General features: G+C 51.4%; 8 protein-coding genes across 8 annotated transcripts; 4 read left to right on the forward strand and 4 right to left on the reverse strand.

Annotated features, from left to right (window-relative positions):
* Positions 1-275: 275 nt before the first annotated feature.
* On the forward strand, positions 276-3,962 carry J4E90_004735 (uncharacterized protein; the record flags this gene model as incomplete). The annotated part of the gene is made up of 6 exons (XM_051434298.1): positions 276-373; positions 421-1,055; positions 1,108-1,188; positions 1,233-1,994; positions 2,052-2,472; positions 3,281-3,962. 6 exons carry the CDS (start codon positions 276-278, stop codon positions 3,960-3,962), a joined length of 2,679 nt encoding a protein of 892 aa, XP_051291554.1.
* An 82-nt stretch (positions 3,963-4,044) lies between these two features.
* On the reverse strand, positions 4,045-5,217 carry J4E90_004736 (uncharacterized protein; the record flags this gene model as incomplete). Its single annotated transcript, XM_051434299.1, has 1 exon — positions 4,045-5,217. The coding sequence occupies one exon, from the start codon at positions 5,215-5,217 to the stop codon at positions 4,045-4,047; it is 1,173 nt and encodes a 390-aa protein (XP_051291555.1).
* Positions 5,218-6,751: 1,534 nt separating this feature from the next.
* On the forward strand, positions 6,752-8,281 carry J4E90_004737 (uncharacterized protein; the record flags this gene model as incomplete). The annotated part of the gene is made up of 3 exons (XM_051434300.1): positions 6,752-6,968; positions 7,027-7,734; positions 7,851-8,281. The coding sequence occupies 3 exons, from the start codon at positions 6,752-6,754 to the stop codon at positions 8,279-8,281; spliced, it is 1,356 nt and encodes a 451-aa protein (XP_051291556.1).
* A 1,215-nt stretch (positions 8,282-9,496) lies between these two features.
* On the forward strand, positions 9,497-10,259 carry J4E90_004738 (uncharacterized protein; the record flags this gene model as incomplete). The annotated part of the gene is made up of 2 exons (XM_051434301.1): positions 9,497-10,200; positions 10,256-10,259. 2 exons carry the CDS (start codon positions 9,497-9,499, stop codon positions 10,257-10,259), a joined length of 708 nt encoding a protein of 235 aa, XP_051291557.1.
* A 1,431-nt stretch (positions 10,260-11,690) lies between these two features.
* J4E90_004739 (uncharacterized protein) lies at positions 11,691-12,554 on the reverse strand (the record flags this gene model as incomplete). Its single annotated transcript, XM_051434302.1, has 1 exon — positions 11,691-12,554. The coding sequence occupies one exon, from the start codon at positions 12,552-12,554 to the stop codon at positions 11,691-11,693; it is 864 nt and encodes a 287-aa protein (XP_051291558.1).
* A 1,352-nt stretch (positions 12,555-13,906) lies between these two features.
* Positions 13,907-14,814, forward strand: J4E90_004740 (uncharacterized protein; the record flags this gene model as incomplete). The annotated part of the gene is made up of 4 exons (XM_051434303.1): positions 13,907-14,081; positions 14,184-14,261; positions 14,316-14,606; positions 14,669-14,814. 4 exons carry the CDS (start codon positions 13,907-13,909, stop codon positions 14,812-14,814), a joined length of 690 nt encoding a protein of 229 aa, XP_051291559.1.
* Positions 14,815-14,957: 143 nt separating this feature from the next.
* On the reverse strand, positions 14,958-16,255 carry J4E90_004741 (uncharacterized protein; the record flags this gene model as incomplete). The annotated part of the gene is made up of 3 exons (XM_051434304.1): positions 14,958-15,562; positions 15,631-15,906; positions 16,195-16,255. 3 exons carry the CDS (start codon positions 16,253-16,255, stop codon positions 14,958-14,960), a joined length of 942 nt encoding a protein of 313 aa, XP_051291560.1.
* Positions 16,256-16,971: 716 nt separating this feature from the next.
* Positions 16,972-18,273, reverse strand: J4E90_004742 (uncharacterized protein; the record flags this gene model as incomplete). Its single annotated transcript, XM_051434305.1, has 1 exon — positions 16,972-18,273. The coding sequence occupies one exon, from the start codon at positions 18,271-18,273 to the stop codon at positions 16,972-16,974; it is 1,302 nt and encodes a 433-aa protein (XP_051291561.1).
* Positions 18,274-19,006: the final 733 nt, after the last annotated feature.

Consider the following 19,006-nt stretch of genomic DNA (forward strand, 5'->3'; position numbering starts at 1 on the left):
GGCAAGGCAACCAATCCACTGAGAAGAGGGCGATCATCAGAACGTGGACTTATTGCTCAGCCACCCGTCTAGGAGCATTTGTAGGTAATATGGCGGTGGAGGACCCCGACAAGACATGCCGTATGCACGATCAGGCTCGCCCTTGGAAAGGCCTGTCAACCTTATAGGACTCAGCCCGATGCGGCAGGCAAACATATATTGTGATGCTGGGGCGCGTTGTCGCACATTGATTACGGCCCCAAAGCGACATACTCTTGCTCAAAGCGCTGGCCACTATGACTGAACCCCTTCAGCAAGCAACAGCTTTCGCAAGCACAGTAGGGATCCAAACCCTTGCGACGAATCAACAGCGCTCAACAGGCGCAAGACAAAAGTATGCGCATGAGTCGATGTTAACAGAGTGTAACTGACTTGGCATAGTATAGATAATCCGTTTCTGACGTTCGATGACACGATTCCCGACCTCAAGACTCAACGTACTGAGCTAGAAGAGTATGTGTGGGAATTTGCTTCATTAGCCGGTCTCAAAGACCGCTATGAGTTGCTTCGATTTGGTGCTCGTCTCGCTCGAGACAAGTATGAGACTATGAGAAAATACGCGGATGAGCTCACAGATTCGGAAAAGGAGTTGTTGGAGAAGGAAAAGGATGAGAGTACAGGCTTTTGGAAGCAGTCCAAATTTCTCCGCGCGACAATCATGACCGCAAGTCTTGCGGGCATGATCCAAGGATGGACGCAAAGCGCCAATAATGGCACTGCTCATGGCATGCCAGACGAATTTGGCCTCTGCTATCGCAGAGAAACGAACTGTCCTTCGTCCGATCTTTGGACGTTTGGGATGCTAAACGCCATTCCGCTGTTTTCCGCAGGCCTCTTCGGTACACTCCTTGCAGATCCGCTGCAGGAGAACTTCTTAGGGAGGCGAGGTAGTGTGATGCTGTCTTGTGGCATCACAATAGCCTCGACAATCGGTGCATCACTTACGCACAATGTAGGCTCACTCGCAGCTTGCCGAGCTATCAACGGAATAGCTCTGGGTGCAAAAGCGTCGATAGGTCAGTGCAAGCTCTCGTTCATGCTTGCGTCGATGAATCTAACACCTTGTAGTCCCAATATATGCGGCTGAAATATCACCGGAGCATATACGTGGCGCTGTTCTGGCGAATTGGCAGCTTGCTGATGCAGCCGGTACGTCCGCTCCCCTTGATATGGTGTAATCGCTGATCCGGTAGGCATCTTTCTCGGGTTTCTGGCAAACTTGCTGGTCGTTGTTTATGTGGAGAAAGCAGAGTCCGCATGGCGCATTCTTACGAACACTGTGCTCATCCCCACAGTGCCATTGCTGGTGATGATATACTTAATGCCGGAATCGCCGCGATATTTGATGAAGCATGGAAAATACCCCAAAGCGCTCGAAGCCTTCGAACAGGTCCAGACCACGCGGTTACTAGCAAGTCGGGATTTCATGTATGCGCATGCTCAGCTGGATTTCGAAAGCCGACTCTTAAAAGGGGAAACAAATGAGCTTGGCACCCTGGCCGATCGCGTAGATGTCAGCTTGCCGAGCTTTTCTGGAGAGCCATCTTCGCCATCGCCAAATCGCGCACAATTAGAAAGGGCTGCTGAACATGGAGCCGTATCGCCAGGTCGATTCGCCCTAGATCCCAATGTCGAGGGAACGAAGTTAGGGCCAACAGCGGTTCGGAACGATAGCCAGCACCAAGTCAGGCCGCAGCCCGAGCAAAACGAAGACAGTAACATTGAGCTCGCGACATTGAATAGGAGGTGGAGTGACATCTCCAGCCTAAACTTCGAGGTTGGGGTCAAACGAACGAAGAAGAACAATCCGTACTCGTACAACATCGGTGTCAACGGCTACTACAAGCGTCTGAGGGAGTTATGGTCCAACAAGCGGTGTCGACGAGCATTGCTGTGCGCTTCCGTGTCCATGATCACCCAGACTCTGACAGGCGTCAATACGATCGCCTTCTTAGGTACGATAGTGTGGCCCAACTCCGGAACAAACAGTGATCGTACATCCGCGATAATAGGTCTGGCTTTTGGAGCAGCGAATTACATGTTCGGGCTTCCTGCTTATTGGTCTTCGGATCGATTGGGACGTTCCGTCATGCTTTTGCTCGGCCTACCAAACATGGCATGGTCAATCCTAGTCTTTGCCTTCCTCTTCAAAATCACCGACACGTCCGTCCAGATACCATTGGTCAGCATCTTCGCGGTCATCTTCGTTGCCTTTTATGCCCCGACAGCCGGTACGTCTCCGTTCTCGATCGCAGCAGAGGTCTTTCCTCTCGTATCGAGAGAGGCGGGTATGGCCGTCTCCGTTGCGGTCAACCTCTTGGGCGCTGGTGTATTGGTCCTAGTCTTCCCATTCCTGCAGGACAGCATTCGGCCGACAGCTGCATTCTCTATCTTCGCAGGCTTGAATATGGTGGCGTTTGTGCTGGTGTATTTGTTCGTTCCAGAGACGAGGATGCGGACCTTGGAAGAGCTGCAGTATACGTTCGATTTACCAACGGGGTGGCATGTCGCGTATCGTGTGGGGTACATACGACAGCATGTCTGGGCGAATTGGTGGAAGTACTTGACTCGCAAGGAGGTTCAGCCGCCGGTTCCGTTCTACGAATGGGCGCGAGTGACGTATAGAGAGATGGAAGGTGCCAGCTGATTTATGTGGGGAGGTAGGTGTGGGCATATTTGGCGGAGGCGGAGTGCTGAGACAGAGGTTTGAGCGCGACTGGACGCGATCCCCTTCCGCCAAGCAAATGACGTATCAAGGCTAGCGCGAAAGACCCCGACCACGAAGTGCACGCCCGCACCTGGGGATTGAATCAGGAAGATATGTATGACCAAACACCGTCATCTATCCCAATACTATTCCGCAATTTTGTAGGCTCCAACATGATTCGTGTGTGTTGGTTGAGTTTTCCAGCCCGTATGTCTGTTCAAAGTGGGAGCTTCTATGACCTCTTGACGGTGAAGCTGCGCTGAGCATTAGAGACGAGCGTTTGTCCGGTTTTCTCTCAGTAATCGCCAAGATTCTTTACGCCTTCACCCTGATTGAAACGACTCCTGGCTAGCGCCTTTACGAAATAAACGCGGCGCACGCAATAAGATCTATCCTCTGCCTTCGCAACTCACGACTACCTAGGTCACAACAACCTTGCGGTAGAGCACCACCTGAAGCGATCAAGATGACGGTTTCATTGGAGGAAATGTAGGTCAACACACTAAAATCTTGTACTGTACTAATAAGATGCAGCACCTTGCGCAATCAGGCCGAGTCGCCTTTACTCCGACTGCCTGGCGAGCTGCGCAATCGTATCTACGAGTTAGCTGTTGGCGGAAACATCATCGTCGTAACAAAATCCTACAAGCGATGGAGAAAAACGTCGGTCTACCTCACCTCGGCTGATCCTTCTGGACCGGACGCAAAAAGCGCCCAGGCGAGCATTCGTGCACCTGTATCGGGAATCTTTACCATCGGCCTCGTATGCCGCCAGCTGCACCGTGAAACAGCGCTCAGTCAGTACGCAAAGAACCTCTTCCACTTTGACAGCATGACAGCTGGTCAGATCTTGTTGGAGAGCCTTAATAGTGCACAACGAGCGTTGCTCACATCGATTTCTATCCAGGTCGGGACCTACTTCGTGACAAGATGGTTCTTCGGTTGGGTCATAGATCTGCGAACAAGCCTTGACGAGACTGGCATCTCCTTGCCCAAGCTGAAGCATGTTTACTTCGGTCCAGAACTCGTGAAAGGCACTCACTGGGATGATGAAGAGGCAATACTGAATAGAATTGGGGTTTGGCATAACATGAAGATCGGATCGGGACGTAACGAAGGTATCTCGTTCATCCTGCTCGATGTGTTCAGCGGAATGGAGAACCGAGATCAAGCAAAGACGATCAAATTGAATTGGGACGGTGAGACGTGTGTCTAACTGGGGGGGTTTATTGTCCGACGCGGCGCGATCTAGTCGCCGCAAATACGGTATTCCTACCCAATGGTCATGGGCTGTTCACCTACGTATGGAGTGCCCTCGAGATGGCCAGACTGACAACGGGATAACTCATGATACGATCATGAAAGCCATGCTTAACAATCTGTTCTCTGATGATCCCACGCTTCCCTTTCCAGTCCACTTCCCAACCACCAGCACCTAGAGGCGTCCTCTCCCTCGATTTGACCTTTTCTAGCTCTTCGAAGGCAATGGGAGAGGGTGAATTAAACATTGCGTTAACAGCGTGCCAGAAGAGGACATCTGAGTGACTCCATGGGATATCGTAGTCATCTTCGGCGTGTATTAACGTGATGTCATAGTTTCGCTGCTTGCCGTTGACTTTGATACTGTCCAGCCGGTGAATGAGTGCTGCGAGTTTCTCCTTGGATGGAAATTTGGTGACGATAAATCGGTTCAGCAGGTTCATAAGCGGTGGAAATACTGCGAGAGGGGAGAGCAGCGGGAGGGTGCGAGCAACCTTGTACGTCCTGGTAAGCGACTCCACATCGGCGAATGGGGCGACTAAGACGACTCCCGCTAGAACGACAGGAGTAGGCTGTGAAGCCAAGTGATGAGTGAGCGATAATGCTACGGCAGTACCCATGGATTGGGCAAAGACCACAATCCTTTCTGATGATATACCCGCAATATCCGTTACGAACTTGAGCAAGGTAAGCGCATCAGTAAGAAGACCCGATTCCGAAGGCCACCCAGTACTGGCACCGAAACCACGATAGTCGATAGCCAGGACATGTACGTTGGTCGATGTCGCGCTCATCGCCCTGTAACTTTGTGGCCGCCATCCAGATCCCAGTGTGCCTGCTGCACCATGCAGATATATAACTACTTGCGCAGTAGGGTCTTTCAGTAAACGGAAGGAGATCCGGTCTTCGACATTCGCGCAGAGTCCGACTGGCTCCTCACGGAGTTGGGTTTGATGTTGGCGGTATGTCTCCAGTGGCAGAACGTGCCAAGCATGTAGAGTCTCACCATCTGGCGTCTTGAGATTGAAGGGGGTGACTTGGTTGCGCAGAAAGCCCCACTGCTCGGGTACGTTGATATCCTGATTCCAGGTTCGGGTTACTCGGTGCAGGAAGATGACGTGATCCTGTAGAGTCGGGATCGTGAGTAGCAAGACGAAGCCGAGATAGAACCCGATGAGACCAATGAAGATTGAGAGAAGAAGCGTAAGCATGCTGGTGGCTATATACCTGGTCTATCTCGAGCTTGAATAGTCCAGTCGCGGCCAGGACAATTTGAGATTTGCAGTAGCGCTAACCGATGTGGGGTAAGTGGAGCATGATGAACAACGCCACATGTTCGAACGTGTGCAGTTCTTCATGTCATATACACTTCTCCAATGCTAGAAAGTTCACAATGTTGGTGTTGAGGACGCGTTGCAGTTACGCGCAGTTGTCATGATTTTGGAGAATGACCAATCGGGCCTAGCTCAGGGTCATTGCATGTGCCGAGGTTCAGGCCAAGCACAAACCCCCCAAACGCGTCAAATCCACACTCCTTCCTCCATCCCACTCCAAGATACGTTGAAAATAGAAGCGCCATACTATGCTCTGATCGCGACAGCTTTCTGATACCTGCCATGCGATCTAACTCATGCCAAGACTGATATAAGATCAGCGGCATGTGTGGACAAACTCTCACGGACGCGCTGCGAATGGCTGCTTTGGCAGTATCACTTCAGACATCGCTAACGATCTCGCAGTTCCGGCGCATAATCCCATCCAAGCACAATCGTCTACGATATCAGTTTGACTCTAGACTCGGTCCACGCAACGCTAGCACATCCAATCATATCGCACACGGCATGTAGGCTGACTTCCAGGAAGAGGAAGGCAACACTGATGGCGACTCTGGCGACTGGACCGATCCCGAAACCGGTAACAGCGTAGAAGATGATGACAGCACATGCGAAAATGATTCCTCATTCGTCATGGGCCCTAGTAATACGGTGAATCAGGAAGTTTCACAGTAAAAGAAGAAGATGCATCGGTGCTTATACAGTACGCACGGTCGCAGCACGCATGCATCAAGCTTTCACGGGAACCGATATACGTCCCGTATCGATGAGGATATTATGCGCATGCTCAACCCGAGAGCGTGGAACGACATTTGAGCTGACCTTCCTACTTTGCTGCTCCTATTCTTGCAGTGTACGAATATCCTCACTAGTCACTACTCTTTACGCAGCTGAATCGGCCCCGAAACTGATTGAGTATATCTAATATGAATGAGTTGCGAGGGAAAATGTGTGAGCAGCCACATGATCGGTGACCGTTTTCCAAAAAAAGATTAGGCTGATGGTTGCTGACCACACCTGTGGAAGTGGCTTTACTATGTCGCTTCGAGTGTATATATGGACATTTGCATCGGCCAGCGATGGAAGGTGCGAATTTCAACCCCAAGTTCGAGATACAGCCACAGTCGACATGGGCAACTCTGCACCGAACATGCAGCTGCCAGACGCAGCGGCCATCCTCCAGTCCGTTAACGCTACGATAGATCATACAGCCTATTCGTTCCCTACTTCTGGATATCAAGTCTTCCTGTCTGTACTTCGCACCCTCCTCATACTTCTGTTTCTCTTTGTTACATACCATTGCTTTCACTACTTCACATGCGAACTTCCGCCGTTTGGCTCCGGTCTCAAAGCTCTCCCGGGTCCGCGCTCAACACTTCCTTACTTAGGTCGCGTTCATGATGTCGACCGCATGCAGGCTTGGACCTCAATGCACAAGTTCAGCAAGCAGTATGACGGGCTGTTCGCATGTACACTTGGGGGCGAAACGCACATCTGGGTCGCAAGAGAAGATGTTGCGCAAGACTTAATGGTCAAGAATGCTGAGCTGAGTTCGGCGAGGGCAGATATTGGGTCTTTCCCAGGGGTGACACAGGACTTTTTGTACTTGCCTCTGCTCGGGTACACAGGTATGTCTGCCATTACCAAGACTCTGATATGAGCTTGTCACTGACCTCCAACTTACAGATCACTTCCACCGTCAAAAAAGATTCGCAAACGCAATGATGACCCGCGCAGCTAAGAACCAATACTACGGTCACATCCAGCTTGAGATGAAGCGCTTCATGCACGAGCTCTCCCAAAAGCCAGAAGACTTCTTCACTCTCACCCATCTCTTCTGCGCTAGAATCAGCTCTCGCCTCGCGTATGGCACCGCCGATCGTTCAATAGATCACATGATCAATGCCGGTGCCTTCATCTCCCAACTTGGCCCTTCTGGGCCCATACCTAATCTCATGCCGTTCCTAAGATACTTCCCTGAGTGGATGGCGCCGGGTCAGCGCGGAGTGAGAGAACGCCGAGAAAAGGAAGCAGCGCTGTGGAAGGACACATTCGATCTGGCAAAAGCATCCAAAGATAAGACAATTTACACCACCGCAAGCTTGGTTACCAAAGCTATTGGCTCTGATACCGACCTTCTCTTTGCTGACGAGGAGGAGGCCAAGGCTGCAGTTGGCATGCTCTGCACTGTTGCGATCTATACTATCGGTGGACCGGCGACGCTGTTCGTCATGGCTATGATTTTGCATCCGGACTGGCAGGAGAAAGTACGACAGCAGATCGACGAAGTAGTGAAAAAGGAAGAGATGGTGGACTTGAAGCATAGTCCGCAGTTACCTATTTTGAGGGCCGCTATCAAGGAATGTGTGAGGTGGAAGAGTACTGTTCCACTCGGTGAGTTCCTTCTTCCCTGTATCATTAACTTCGATCTGTCCCAAAATGTATGCAGCTTGAAGCTGACCAGTCATCAGGCGTTCCCCGCCTACTCTCGAAGAACTACACCCACTCAGGCTACCACTTTCCCCGCGGCGCCGTCGTCCACGTCCTCGACATCGCCATGTCTCAAAATCCGACTACCTACTCCTCTTCCCCTCCCTCCGTCTACGACCCCTCCCGCTGGCTCGATCCCTCTTCCCCTAACTTTAAATCTCCACTTACCGAGCACCCACGCCTGAAGGGTCATCATATCTTTGGGAGGGGCAAGAGAGTTTGTCCCGGCCAAGACCTTGCGGAAGCGGAGTTACTGGTCTTTTGTGGAAACTTGGTCAAGAATTTCGAGCTTGGGAAGAAAGACGGAATAGAGATTGGGCCGGACCAATGGACACCGCATGTTATCGGGGGACCGTTGCCGTTCCCCTGCGAGATCAAGGCGAGAGATGGTGAGAGGGCAGGAGCGGTTGGGAAGTGGTGGGAAGATGTCAAAGGGCAGATGGAGGGGTGAAGAGGTTTTCGGTGTTGGAAGCGGATACGCGTGCTGTTCTTTCGATATACCATACAATCTTACCAGACCCCATGATTCAACCAGTGACAATGCCCCACGTTAACCAAGTGTCAATGGTCTTCTTTCTCTCGAGCAGCCTCTTCTCTTCGCTCTCATGATCGCATGCTGCAACTCCTCTCCTCTCCTTTGAGTCTGCTGTCTCCCTTAGTAGGGTGCTGCCGCCATCCCTCAAAAGCTCATATGAACGAAACTCCGCGTTCGACCATCCGGTGGCTAGTCATAGATGATCAGCAATCGTCAAAATAATGCAGCGATTAAGTGACTGCAAACCTTGTGCGCTCAGTGAGCCCTTCCAGTCATCGGTCAGGAAGTGTAGGAAGCAGCCATGCGAGACCACAACAATGTTGTTCTCTGGTCTGTCTCGAAGCCATTGCCGAGCACTTTCGGCTCTAGCGAGAAGTGAAGCACTCGTGAGCGATGCGTCAGTCTGCCATACTTGGTAAGCCTACCCTGTACTGATACTTTTTGGAATGCTGGATCAAGATTTGATGGTCCATCTGCCTACTTTCACTTGCCAGCCCTCTTCTACAAGGCCGAGGTCCGCTACGGTGTTCTCAAACTCTTTCTGAAGAGTTTCGACGTCGCTGCCAGTGTCGCAAGGCAATTTGCTCGCCTCTTGCAACGAGGGTAAGGCCAGGACCTGGACACCCCGTGACGCTTCTCGCTCGAATCCTAATAACGCGGTGTGAATTGTTCGTCGTAGGGGTGAAGCGACCACGAGCTCAACTTCGGCGTGGTACGGAAACGTTGCTGCAAGTTCATGGCATTGGTGCTCGCCATACGGTGTGAGCGATGGATCTGGGATGTTGTGGTTGCTGTAAGACAGATTGTGCACACCTTGCGCGTGCCTGACACAATGAATGATACGCGCCACTATGCGCGGGACAGTCGGATCAGCTTTTGTGCAATGTTATTTTAACGGCGCGCACTCACTCGCACACCCAAAACTGCGTGGTAGCAGAATTAACGAGACGGGCTGAGCGGAAGATGCCCAGGTGGTGCGCAGCTGCCTGATCGGTGGGCGAGTGTGCAGCGGGGCTGTGCCGTCCACCTTCTATCATCTCAGCCGCCCTGCGCACCCACTTAAGTACTCTCGTTCATCTCGAGCTTACCTGGGGAGACTACTTCCTTATCTTGGTGCGAATAATTGTGCAAATGGAGGTTTCTGAGCCGCCTACAAAATGTCGCAAGACCACTCCGCATGCAGGCCACAAGTCAGTCACCAAGGCCAGCCTTGCCCAAACCCAGCAAGACGCATCCACCCTACCCGCCTACATCTATCGAGATCTCAAGAAAGAAAACGAGATTCGAATATTCAAAGTCGAGAAAACAGGACCACAACAGTGGCAATACGACATCGAACATACAACGTTGACTGATGCTCCACCCTTCGAAACCGTCTCGTATGTCTGGGGTCCGGATACGCGCCAAAACATCATACGTTTGCGGGGTGGCCGGACGATACGTGTCAACGACAACCTCGCCAAAGCCCTTCCTTATCTCTCGGCGGAATGCAAGACTGGATATCTGTGGATCGACCAAATCAACATCAATCAGTCTAGCACGCAAGAGCGCAATCATCAAGTCAAGATGATGGGTGACATCTACAGGAAAGGGGAAAGAGTTTTGGCGTGGCTGGGTATCGGCTCCAAACTCGCCAAATCAACAATCAACCTCATCGAGATGGTCAGGTATCTGCTGGAAGTTCGCGGATCCAACTTTGCTTTTCGTGAAAACATTGAGAGATACGCGCTACAAAATGGGTTGGAAGATCTTATGGCAATACTTCAACTTCTGGACAGTGAATGGTTCTCTCGCGCATGGGTCTTCCAAGAGATCGTGCTCTCAAGGCACGCACTGTTCATTTTTGGAGGCGTGACCTTGCCTTTTCTAGTACTGTTTTTGATATTCCAGGTAGCTGTTAGCAACCAGCCTTACAGTGTTACCGATGAACAGCGTCGCCTCTCATTACCTTCGAGGCTGTATCCTGGGTTACCTTCAGTGACGCCACATCCCACCATACTACGAGCTTATCATTCGCTGTCTATAATGCACCGCAGCTGGCGTACAGAACACAATGATGGTGGTGGAAATGGTGAAGCGATGCCTTTAACATGGGTTCTTTCAGCAGTTTCGCCGTTGTTGCGAACTACTGATCCTAGAGACTCGGTGAATGCATTCTTAGGGCTACAGCACTTCAGAGACGGTTCTGTATCTGTAAAACCGGATTACGATTCCACCTATGAACAGACACTCGTAAGGACTGCGATAGCTATAATTCGAGATTCGTTGTCGCTGGAGATACTGGCCTATTGTGATCGCGAGAAAAGCGACCAACGCCTGCTCGAGCCTTTGCCTTCGTGGGTTCCGGAATGGAAAGCGACAGTTACGACGCCACTTCTTGTACGATGGTCTGGAGACTTTTATCGTCCTATTCAACGTCACTCTTGGCTAGAATCTCAAAATCCTTTTGAACTGAAGGTCAAAGCTATATGTCTCGACACGATATCCACTGCATTCGCGCCAGGATTTCGCTATCAGTCAGATGACTGGAGAAAAGAAAGCCTTGAAAATTATCTTGCACTCGATGAGCGACTTTCTGAGGTGCAGAGACATATCCCGTGTTCTCGTGAGCGCTTGTTAGGTGTTGTCTTGACACAACAGCATCGGCCCGACTTCGCACGCGGGACTTGGGGTCAATGGGACGAATTTAGTGCGAAAGAACTTCTGGAAACCTACGACAGATACACGGGCGACCATGGGAAAAGGCGTGTTACAGTTGATGATAACAATTTCCAGAAGTTACGTAACCAAACATATCTTGTCAACAACAAACTTCTCTTTTTGACCAAGGATGGTTACCTTGGATGCGTAAAGCAACCACTCATGGGCGACAAAATCTGTACTATCAAAGGATGTCCTGGTTTCATTACCCTGAGGCCTTACAGAGGTGATCGTTTCACTGTCGTGGGAATTTGTTCTATAGAGAGTCAGTTCTGGGAGGCTCACTCTGATCAGTTTACTCAGTGCGGGTTTTTACACTCGCTCTGGAGACACAACGAAGGCGAAGAATATACATTGGTGTGATGGCATGTTAAGTAATGAAGAATGATCTATCCGGCCACTTGCTCGTTAATTTTTCCATCAAGTCAACAATGCTCCGCGATTTCGTGGTGAGGATGGCGCAGTCTGAACATGCGAAGAACATAGGTACAAAATGTACAAGCTCTACATCTAATCCCCATCATTCTCGTGGTCTATTACTCTACAAAAATCATTACATTAATCTCAGTCCACCCATTTCGTGATATCTATCATTTCCGTCTCATCAATCGTACGTCAAAACCATCTAGTAGTAAGTGTAAACAGGCGAGGCAGGAAGAGTGCCAAAGTCACCAGAGCCGAAGGGGCTGCTGGGCGAAACCTTTCCGCCGTTGACATCAGAAACGCCGAACCAAGCGAGCTCACTGCACTTGCTGACAGTGATAACAGCGAATGCGGGCACGGGCTGCGCGGTGTATCCCCAAGAGACGGTCAAGTCAGTACCGCACGACTGGTTGGACCAGCTCTCGGTAGCAGCGTTGGAGCCCGGCATGCGGATAACAGTGCAGTGCTCGGTCTTGCCATCCGCGGTGAAGTCGAAATTGTAGTCGCAACCCGAGTTTCCGTCGATGCAGTAGCGGCTTAGGTTCGAGACGGTCCATGTCTTGCCCTCAACGGGCTTGGGGCTGGAGTTTGGTGTTCCAGTTACCGCAGGGCAAGGGGCAGCAGTTGGTGTAGGGACAGCGGCTGGTTGAGATCCAGCGGATGGTGTAGGGCATGATCCTGGGTGGGCAGGGTTGCAGCCTCCGGGAATGCCAGAGATGGATGAGAAAGTGGCAGCTGGGGCAGAGGTTGGGGTAGGGCACGATCCAGGGTGAGCTGGGTTGCAGCCACCGGGGATGCCGGAGATGGAAGAGAAGGCCGCCGCTGAAGTAGCAGTTGAGGTCGTCTTTGGGAGGAGGGCGATTTGAGATGAGCACCACTCGCGGATGCGGGCGGCGTCCTCACCGTAGCAAGCGGTCCGGTCGCATGAGCAGATGACTTCAGCAGTTCCTGCGGCGACGCATGAGTCGTAGGCGATTGTGCATTTGTCCTCGCGCATGCGGAGAGTCGGAGATGCTGATGCAGCGGATGCTAGAATCAATGCGATGGCAGCAGATTTGGCGAGCATCTTGGCGATGATGTCTTTTGGGCCTTGGGTGAAATAGAAATGTATGGTGTGTGTTGAGGAGGTGCTGCTAGTTGTGCTTGACTGTGGACTGGTGATAAAGATGGAAATAATTGGAGATGCGATGGCTGGACTATATATCTTTCATGTACATGGCCACCACGATGTCATCCTAACTGTCGGTAGTAACGGAGTGTGATCGGATATACGGAGGAGGAACAGCTGATCACGTCCTTGCTTAGCCCTGGTGTCATGTTGTGGCTCTCGTGAGGCTCCCGGAGAGGCGAGAGAAGCCTCATTGGCTCGCGAGCGAGACTTCTACGACGTTCGGCTCTTGTTGCGCCGCAATACGAGGCTCAGTCGCATGATATGACGATATTGCGCTTAACACGAGCGACGTTTCCTGGTTCAAGGGTCTTTTTCGATAGTTCGGATGCATCCCGGCGAGGCTTGATGGGCAGCTAACGACTAGTCGCTCCATTATTAGCAGCCCACTATGGAATAGCACCTGTCAATCGAGCTTGACGAAGCTTGAAAGGTGATCGCTTCGGCTGTCATCCGAGCAGCGGTGACAAAATAGGACCAAATTGCAAGGTAACCTTACATTTGATGTCACTTTTGGGATCCACGTACTGCCTGCCCGGGTAGTCCCATGTGCCGAATACGATGTGGCCGGAAGATTTGTGAGTTTGTGACGTGGTTTTCGGCTAGCCGATCGTCTCCATGAAAACAAATCCCCGCGTCCGGACGCTCCGCTTCAGTCCATCACGAACGGCGCTTCGTGGTTGTTGCATGCCTCGGCGGCCGCGATTTGGAACGTGCTGAAGGGCGAGGCTGAGCTGGCACAATCGGTGTGTTAGTGGTAGTCCAGATCCGAGTCGCCAAAGGCAAGTTCTGCTAAGCTTTGCGCGACAATAGTATCGAGCCTCGTGCGCTTTCATCTATGGCTGAAATCTCGTCGCAACTTCTCGTCTCTGTATCTCCTGCTGTAATTGATGAACTCAAATTCGTCAAATGGTGCTGCAAGCAAACCGTCGGCGACATAGACTTCAGCGCATGTGTTGTAGACAAGGCCTGATGTTTTTACAAGGAGTCGTTCTGTTTCACAACGACGTGATGTGGTGCGATCGAACAAGAGAAAAACAGCCAGAGCTCCTTCCGAACAGCGTCACGCTCATGGCAGTCACACTATATAGTATCGGTACTAGCGCCGCCATTAGCCCAACGCCATGCCGCTCCCGTCACCCGCAATCGTCATCACCAAGACCAAGGGATGACCATAGACAGCAAACAACGCGCTGCCAACCGCCACAGAAACTCGAGATAGACCCCCATTACATGCAAAATCATACATGATGGCTGCCGCTGCTCCCGAATCCGCCGACGTGACTGGCGCACGTAAACTGCCCACAGCCGAGGAGCTGTCGGAAGCGCTCAAAGTTGATGTGTACGATCGCGAAGGGAAAACGAAGACATTGGGTGAACTGGTCAAAGGCCAGAGGACTGTATTGGTGTTCACTCGGCATTTCTGTGAGTGCTGTTCAATCGCAGGGTTCATGTGCTACGCTCGCATCATCTCGATCAGAAGGGTAGTGGAAGATCAGGATGCGTGAAGGATTCTAACATCGACAGGGTGCTTGAACTGCCAAGCATACGTCCGCTGCATTAGCGAGTCTATACCGCCCTCGAATCTCCCTTCCAATACGCAGAGTAAGCATGGGCCGTACGAGGTTACAGCACATTCATCTAACAGATCGTGTCTAGTTCTCATCATAGGATGCGGCTCCTATCAGCCCATCGATACCTATGCTGCCAACACTTCGTCCAAATACCCTATCTACACTGATCCAAGCCTTCGGCTGCACAAGCTCTTCCAGTTCAAGTCCAATCTAGCTGAGGGCAAAGCTGGTGACGAACAGCGAGATTACATGCGCAACGCGGGTAGTACCATGTCCAGAATCTTCGGCGGCATCAAGGGCGCGTTGGGAAACCTGCAGCATGTGAACTCTGTGGGACCAAAGGCACTGAATGGTGGGGAGGTGGTTCTATCGGCTGGTAAGTGTTCAGATGTTGACTGGTCCTTTCGCGGTCGCACTGCTAACAAAAGGCATTTGTAGATGGCGAATGCGAGTATATGTACCGCATGCAAAACACGGTTGATCACACCAACATCTCAGAGCTGGCGAAGCTGATTGGAGCTGAGTATACCCCAGTGAGCAGCGAAGAGGGTAAAGAGCAGACTGGCAATGGCTCAGCGTCGTAGTTCTCTACAGTTCACATGTGCGCGGTGTATCCAGCACTTGCTTTAGTCGAAATTTCATAAAGTCCAACACGTTTAACAATCGTCTGATGAGTTTATGAGGATCTTTGTACCGAACGAATTCGTTGACCCCATGGGTAAGCTAACTATCCACGTAGCACAGCTAAGGTCTCTTCAGTGTTCTTGGGCGTGAGCCATCCATGCCTAAATCGCTCACTCGCATCGAAGTATTCGAGTCTCATTTTATCCTCCTCGATCAGCCATTCCAAAGCCTCAAGCGGGGTTTCACCCGCATCATTCCTCGCATCACGCAGTTCAGGCCAGCGGGCAACCATACAAGCTGCACTTTGGTACATCCCACTGAGAGCAACAATGTGAAGGAGGTTGCCACCTGAAGAGTGTAGGACAACCCCATAAACCTCCTCCGAGCTCATCTCACTGTATTTAGTATCCAGCTTTTCGCGGAACAAGTGGTCTGGAGATGCAAGGACGTCGACGACAATGTTCATGAAGTCTTCGGTACCTTTGGATGGCTGTAAAGGCGCAGGATCGAAATCATCTGCTGCGGGTAGGCGATAGCACGAATGGCTGACGTCGCTCGACAAGGCGAAGAATTTTGTGTTGCCCACACGTCGGAATCCTAGATCACGGAAACGTTGTTCTTGATCATCGTGGAAGGTGCAAGGAGTCGATCCCTTTGCAGTGCTTTCCCATGAATTGACAAACGCATACACAGGCTTCTTGAAATGATCTGCAGTACATTTCGCATGATGCGTGCGCTCCCACCGTGGCATCGAGCGGCATGATTTGTCGTGGTACCGTTGAGCAGAAGGAGAAGACCAGTGTCTAGCTCCGACCCCCAGATGCCAGACCCCTTCTTGACGATGTGCTCTTTGTATTCCTCTCTCAAGTGACCGTGGTGATTGAATAGCTTGAAGCCGAGGTTTTTGATCGGGCCCGGGGTGGCGAAATGATTCATCTGGCGATAAAAGTCGGACATCTGGGTGCGGTCGATGAGATACCCAGGCTGGAGATCGAAGTCAACGCTCGTTGGCCCGTTGCGAATGAACTTTAACCCATCTTCTTCTCCTAAATCTGAATTTGGTGTTAGCCAGTGCTTGTATTCATATTTGGTGGCGTTAAACAGTGGTTCGTGATAGAAGCTCGTGAATTACGAGGAAATCCCAACACCAAATCGTCAACAACGATTTCAACGAAAGTTTCAGAAATCCCAGTTTTGTGCGGAATTGCAGTTCTATCCTGTGTAGAATAGTTATATATATCTTCGGACCATGGATGCAGCCCCTACACTTCGCTACCCGCGTTTCTACATGTTGTGGTTGCTCCACGTCGTCGCTGCAAAAGTTGAACGAGCGAACTTACCGATGACATCGTATCCAGCGCAGGACGTAACTTGGTGAGAAGCGGAGTAGTTTTGAGACATTTCGCACAATCAGCTTTGTCAGATAGTGAAATACTGAGGCTATCAGATGGTCGGTGGACAAAAGGTTGGAGTGAAGGAGCAGGGTGAAGAAAGAGGCAGTGACATGACAGGAAGCCGGCAAGCCCTTATCAACCCCGCACAAATGAGCTTAACTAACAGCGTCAAGATCCATACTGCGACGTGTCAATCTCGGCACTTCTGCGCGCTCAGTCAGGCCATGAGTGACGCTTCAGCGGTACGGCGTCAAGCAAGATCAGACCTGGAGTCGGTCCACACATAACTCCGGCACACTAAGATGTGATCGACTGTTCTTTGGAACCTTTCTTAGCCCACAAAATCCTGCGTTGACGAGCAAGCTATCACTTCCACCTCCCAGTTCTCCCCCAACGAGCAGCCAAGACTGGCCAATCACCAAAATCCCAGCCCCAATACGTTCACGGCTAGTATGTAAGTCGACTTTACTTCTCAAATAATTCGAACAGTAGTACATTTCGGTATGCATGACTCTGTTTCCATTATGCCAAATGAATTTCACGCACACGTCTCGGACAATTGGTTTGATGGAAGACATGATGAGATCACAATGGTGTGCACCTCACAAAAACAAGTAAAAGCTGTGTTGAGTTCATTGAAACAAAATACATTGACAAATTCATGGGTATATCTCGATCTAACATATCAGTAGTCTATAGGAAATCATTACTCGAGTCCTGCATTTATATCTCCAGCCCACCAGCAAACGGATCTCTCGCATCATTCCTCATCTTCGCAACTTCTTCATGCTCCCTCCTTAGCGCCCTCCAGTCGAACTTCTCAAACGCAAAACTCCACGTCTTCTCTGCCACACTCAACATCCACTTGCTCATCGGACCAACATCGTCACCGTGGAAGCTCTTCCTTCCCACATGTTGGACCAGACTGGGTGTGACTGCATATCTCAGCTCGTTGCGTTCGTTGGCAAAGTCCTCTGTTATGACGTCCATGTATCCTAGATGGCGTTCTTTGAAGTACTCGACGAGTTCGCCGGCTTTGACGTTGGGGAAGACAAAGGCTTGACTGCAGCAGGCGAAGCGCGGCATCTCGTGGACGCCGACGGCCATGGGCTGGACGGTGATGCGGCCGAGGCCGAAGTATATGAGGATGAGAAGGGCGAGTATGGTGTACATGGCGAAGAAGGTGCGGCGGGTCATGAGGGCGAGGGTGAGTTTGGTGGTGGGTTGGGCGAAGCGGAGGAAGAGGATGACGACGGTGGGCACGAGGGCCACGTAGACTGAGTTCTTCAAGTACGTCTTCCACTCCTCGGCGTTCCAGCCGAGGAACTCTTCTGTGTAGAAGAGGCGTAGGTAGAGGAAGTCGGGTTTCGCGCGCTGTAACGCGGCTTGTTGCTCGGCTTCGTGGATGGCGCCGAGGGTACGGTGGTACCAGCCGTCCATGGCAACTGTGTCGTCTTCGAAAAGAGCAACATAGGGTGTGTACTGTTCCGTACATTTGTTCAACAGGTATTGGTAGTCGAACAACCCCTTCTCGATATAGTTGTTTCGTGCCTCCATTATCCGAATGTACTGCATGCGGTCGTAGCCGTATCCGTAGGTCAATACCTTGTCGGCAAGACCAGATAGCCACTCCTCGTTGTACGCAGGGTGTGCCCCGGGGTTCGAGTGGGGTATGAAGACGATGAGGTATATCTCCTGTCGCTCTTCAGGCGTAAGTCCTTCAAGTAGCGAGCCCACAGCATCTGGCAGATACTGAGCACCGTCGCGCTGGTAAGAAGATATGCCCACACATAGTTTCCGCTGCTTCTCGGGGCCGGCCTTGGTTACGTTTGCGGGGTTGTAGGACTCGACGAAGGACTCGGCCTGCTGGCGTCTGACGGCGGAATAGCGGGGAGCATAGCCTTTTCGTGGGTTGAAGAAGATGGAGGTAGGATCGCGTGCGGATATCGAGTTGATGGTGTAGAAGAAGCTAACAGCGACAAAGACGGCGATGCCTATGACCAGGCGGGAAGGCGAGAAATGCATAATGTGCAACTAGACTAGTAAACGAGTGTGAAAATGCTCCAAGGGTATTATCGCATCGCTAATCGAAGGGTGGAAGTGGAAACGAAAGCAACGCCGGAAGGCAGGTCATGTCATCGTCAGTGGCAGCGTCGTGGTTGACAAACAAGAAAAGGTGGAGGGAGAAAAAAAGATAGGAGCGACGACGCGCGCTCAAGATGAGGCGGGCTTGAGCGGCCTGAGCTGAGCTCCACCCAAACGGCGGATCTTGCCTTACGAGGATCTGCCGTAGCTGACCAGTGACCAGTAACCAGTAACCAGTAACCAGTAACCAGTAACCAGTAACCAGTAACCATGAAGATAAAATTAGCAGACCAGCATGCGCGTGGGTCGGTGCTTGGTACTCAGGGCGATGACGGGGCGCGCAAGATTGCCATGCCTGTAGTCGCGATCACGAGAAATGAAGCCCATTAATGCCGGGTCAATAGGGGGAATCCGTGATCAAAAAGTATGGAAGATTCCATGCCACTCGGTGGTTTCGGCGGTATCAGCGAATGAGGCCGTGAGCGACAACCACAGTGTCAGCTTCTGCTCTTCGTTTGTGAGGATAGGAGAAGGAGAGAGATAAAAGGGTGAGGAGCGACGGTCTGGACAGAACTATGTGCTTCCCGCGTGTTTAGCGTGACTGTTGACAGTGACAGCGACTTGACAGACGGTGGCAACTCCGCCTCCCCCGTGCCAATTTGGAGAAGTTTCC

This window comes from Alternaria incomplexa (assembly GCF_024043165.1).
Source record: "Alternaria incomplexa strain BMP 0042 chromosome Unknown scaffold_6, whole genome shotgun sequence".
NCBI lineage: Eukaryota > Fungi > Ascomycota > Dothideomycetes > Pleosporales > Pleosporaceae > Alternaria > Alternaria incomplexa.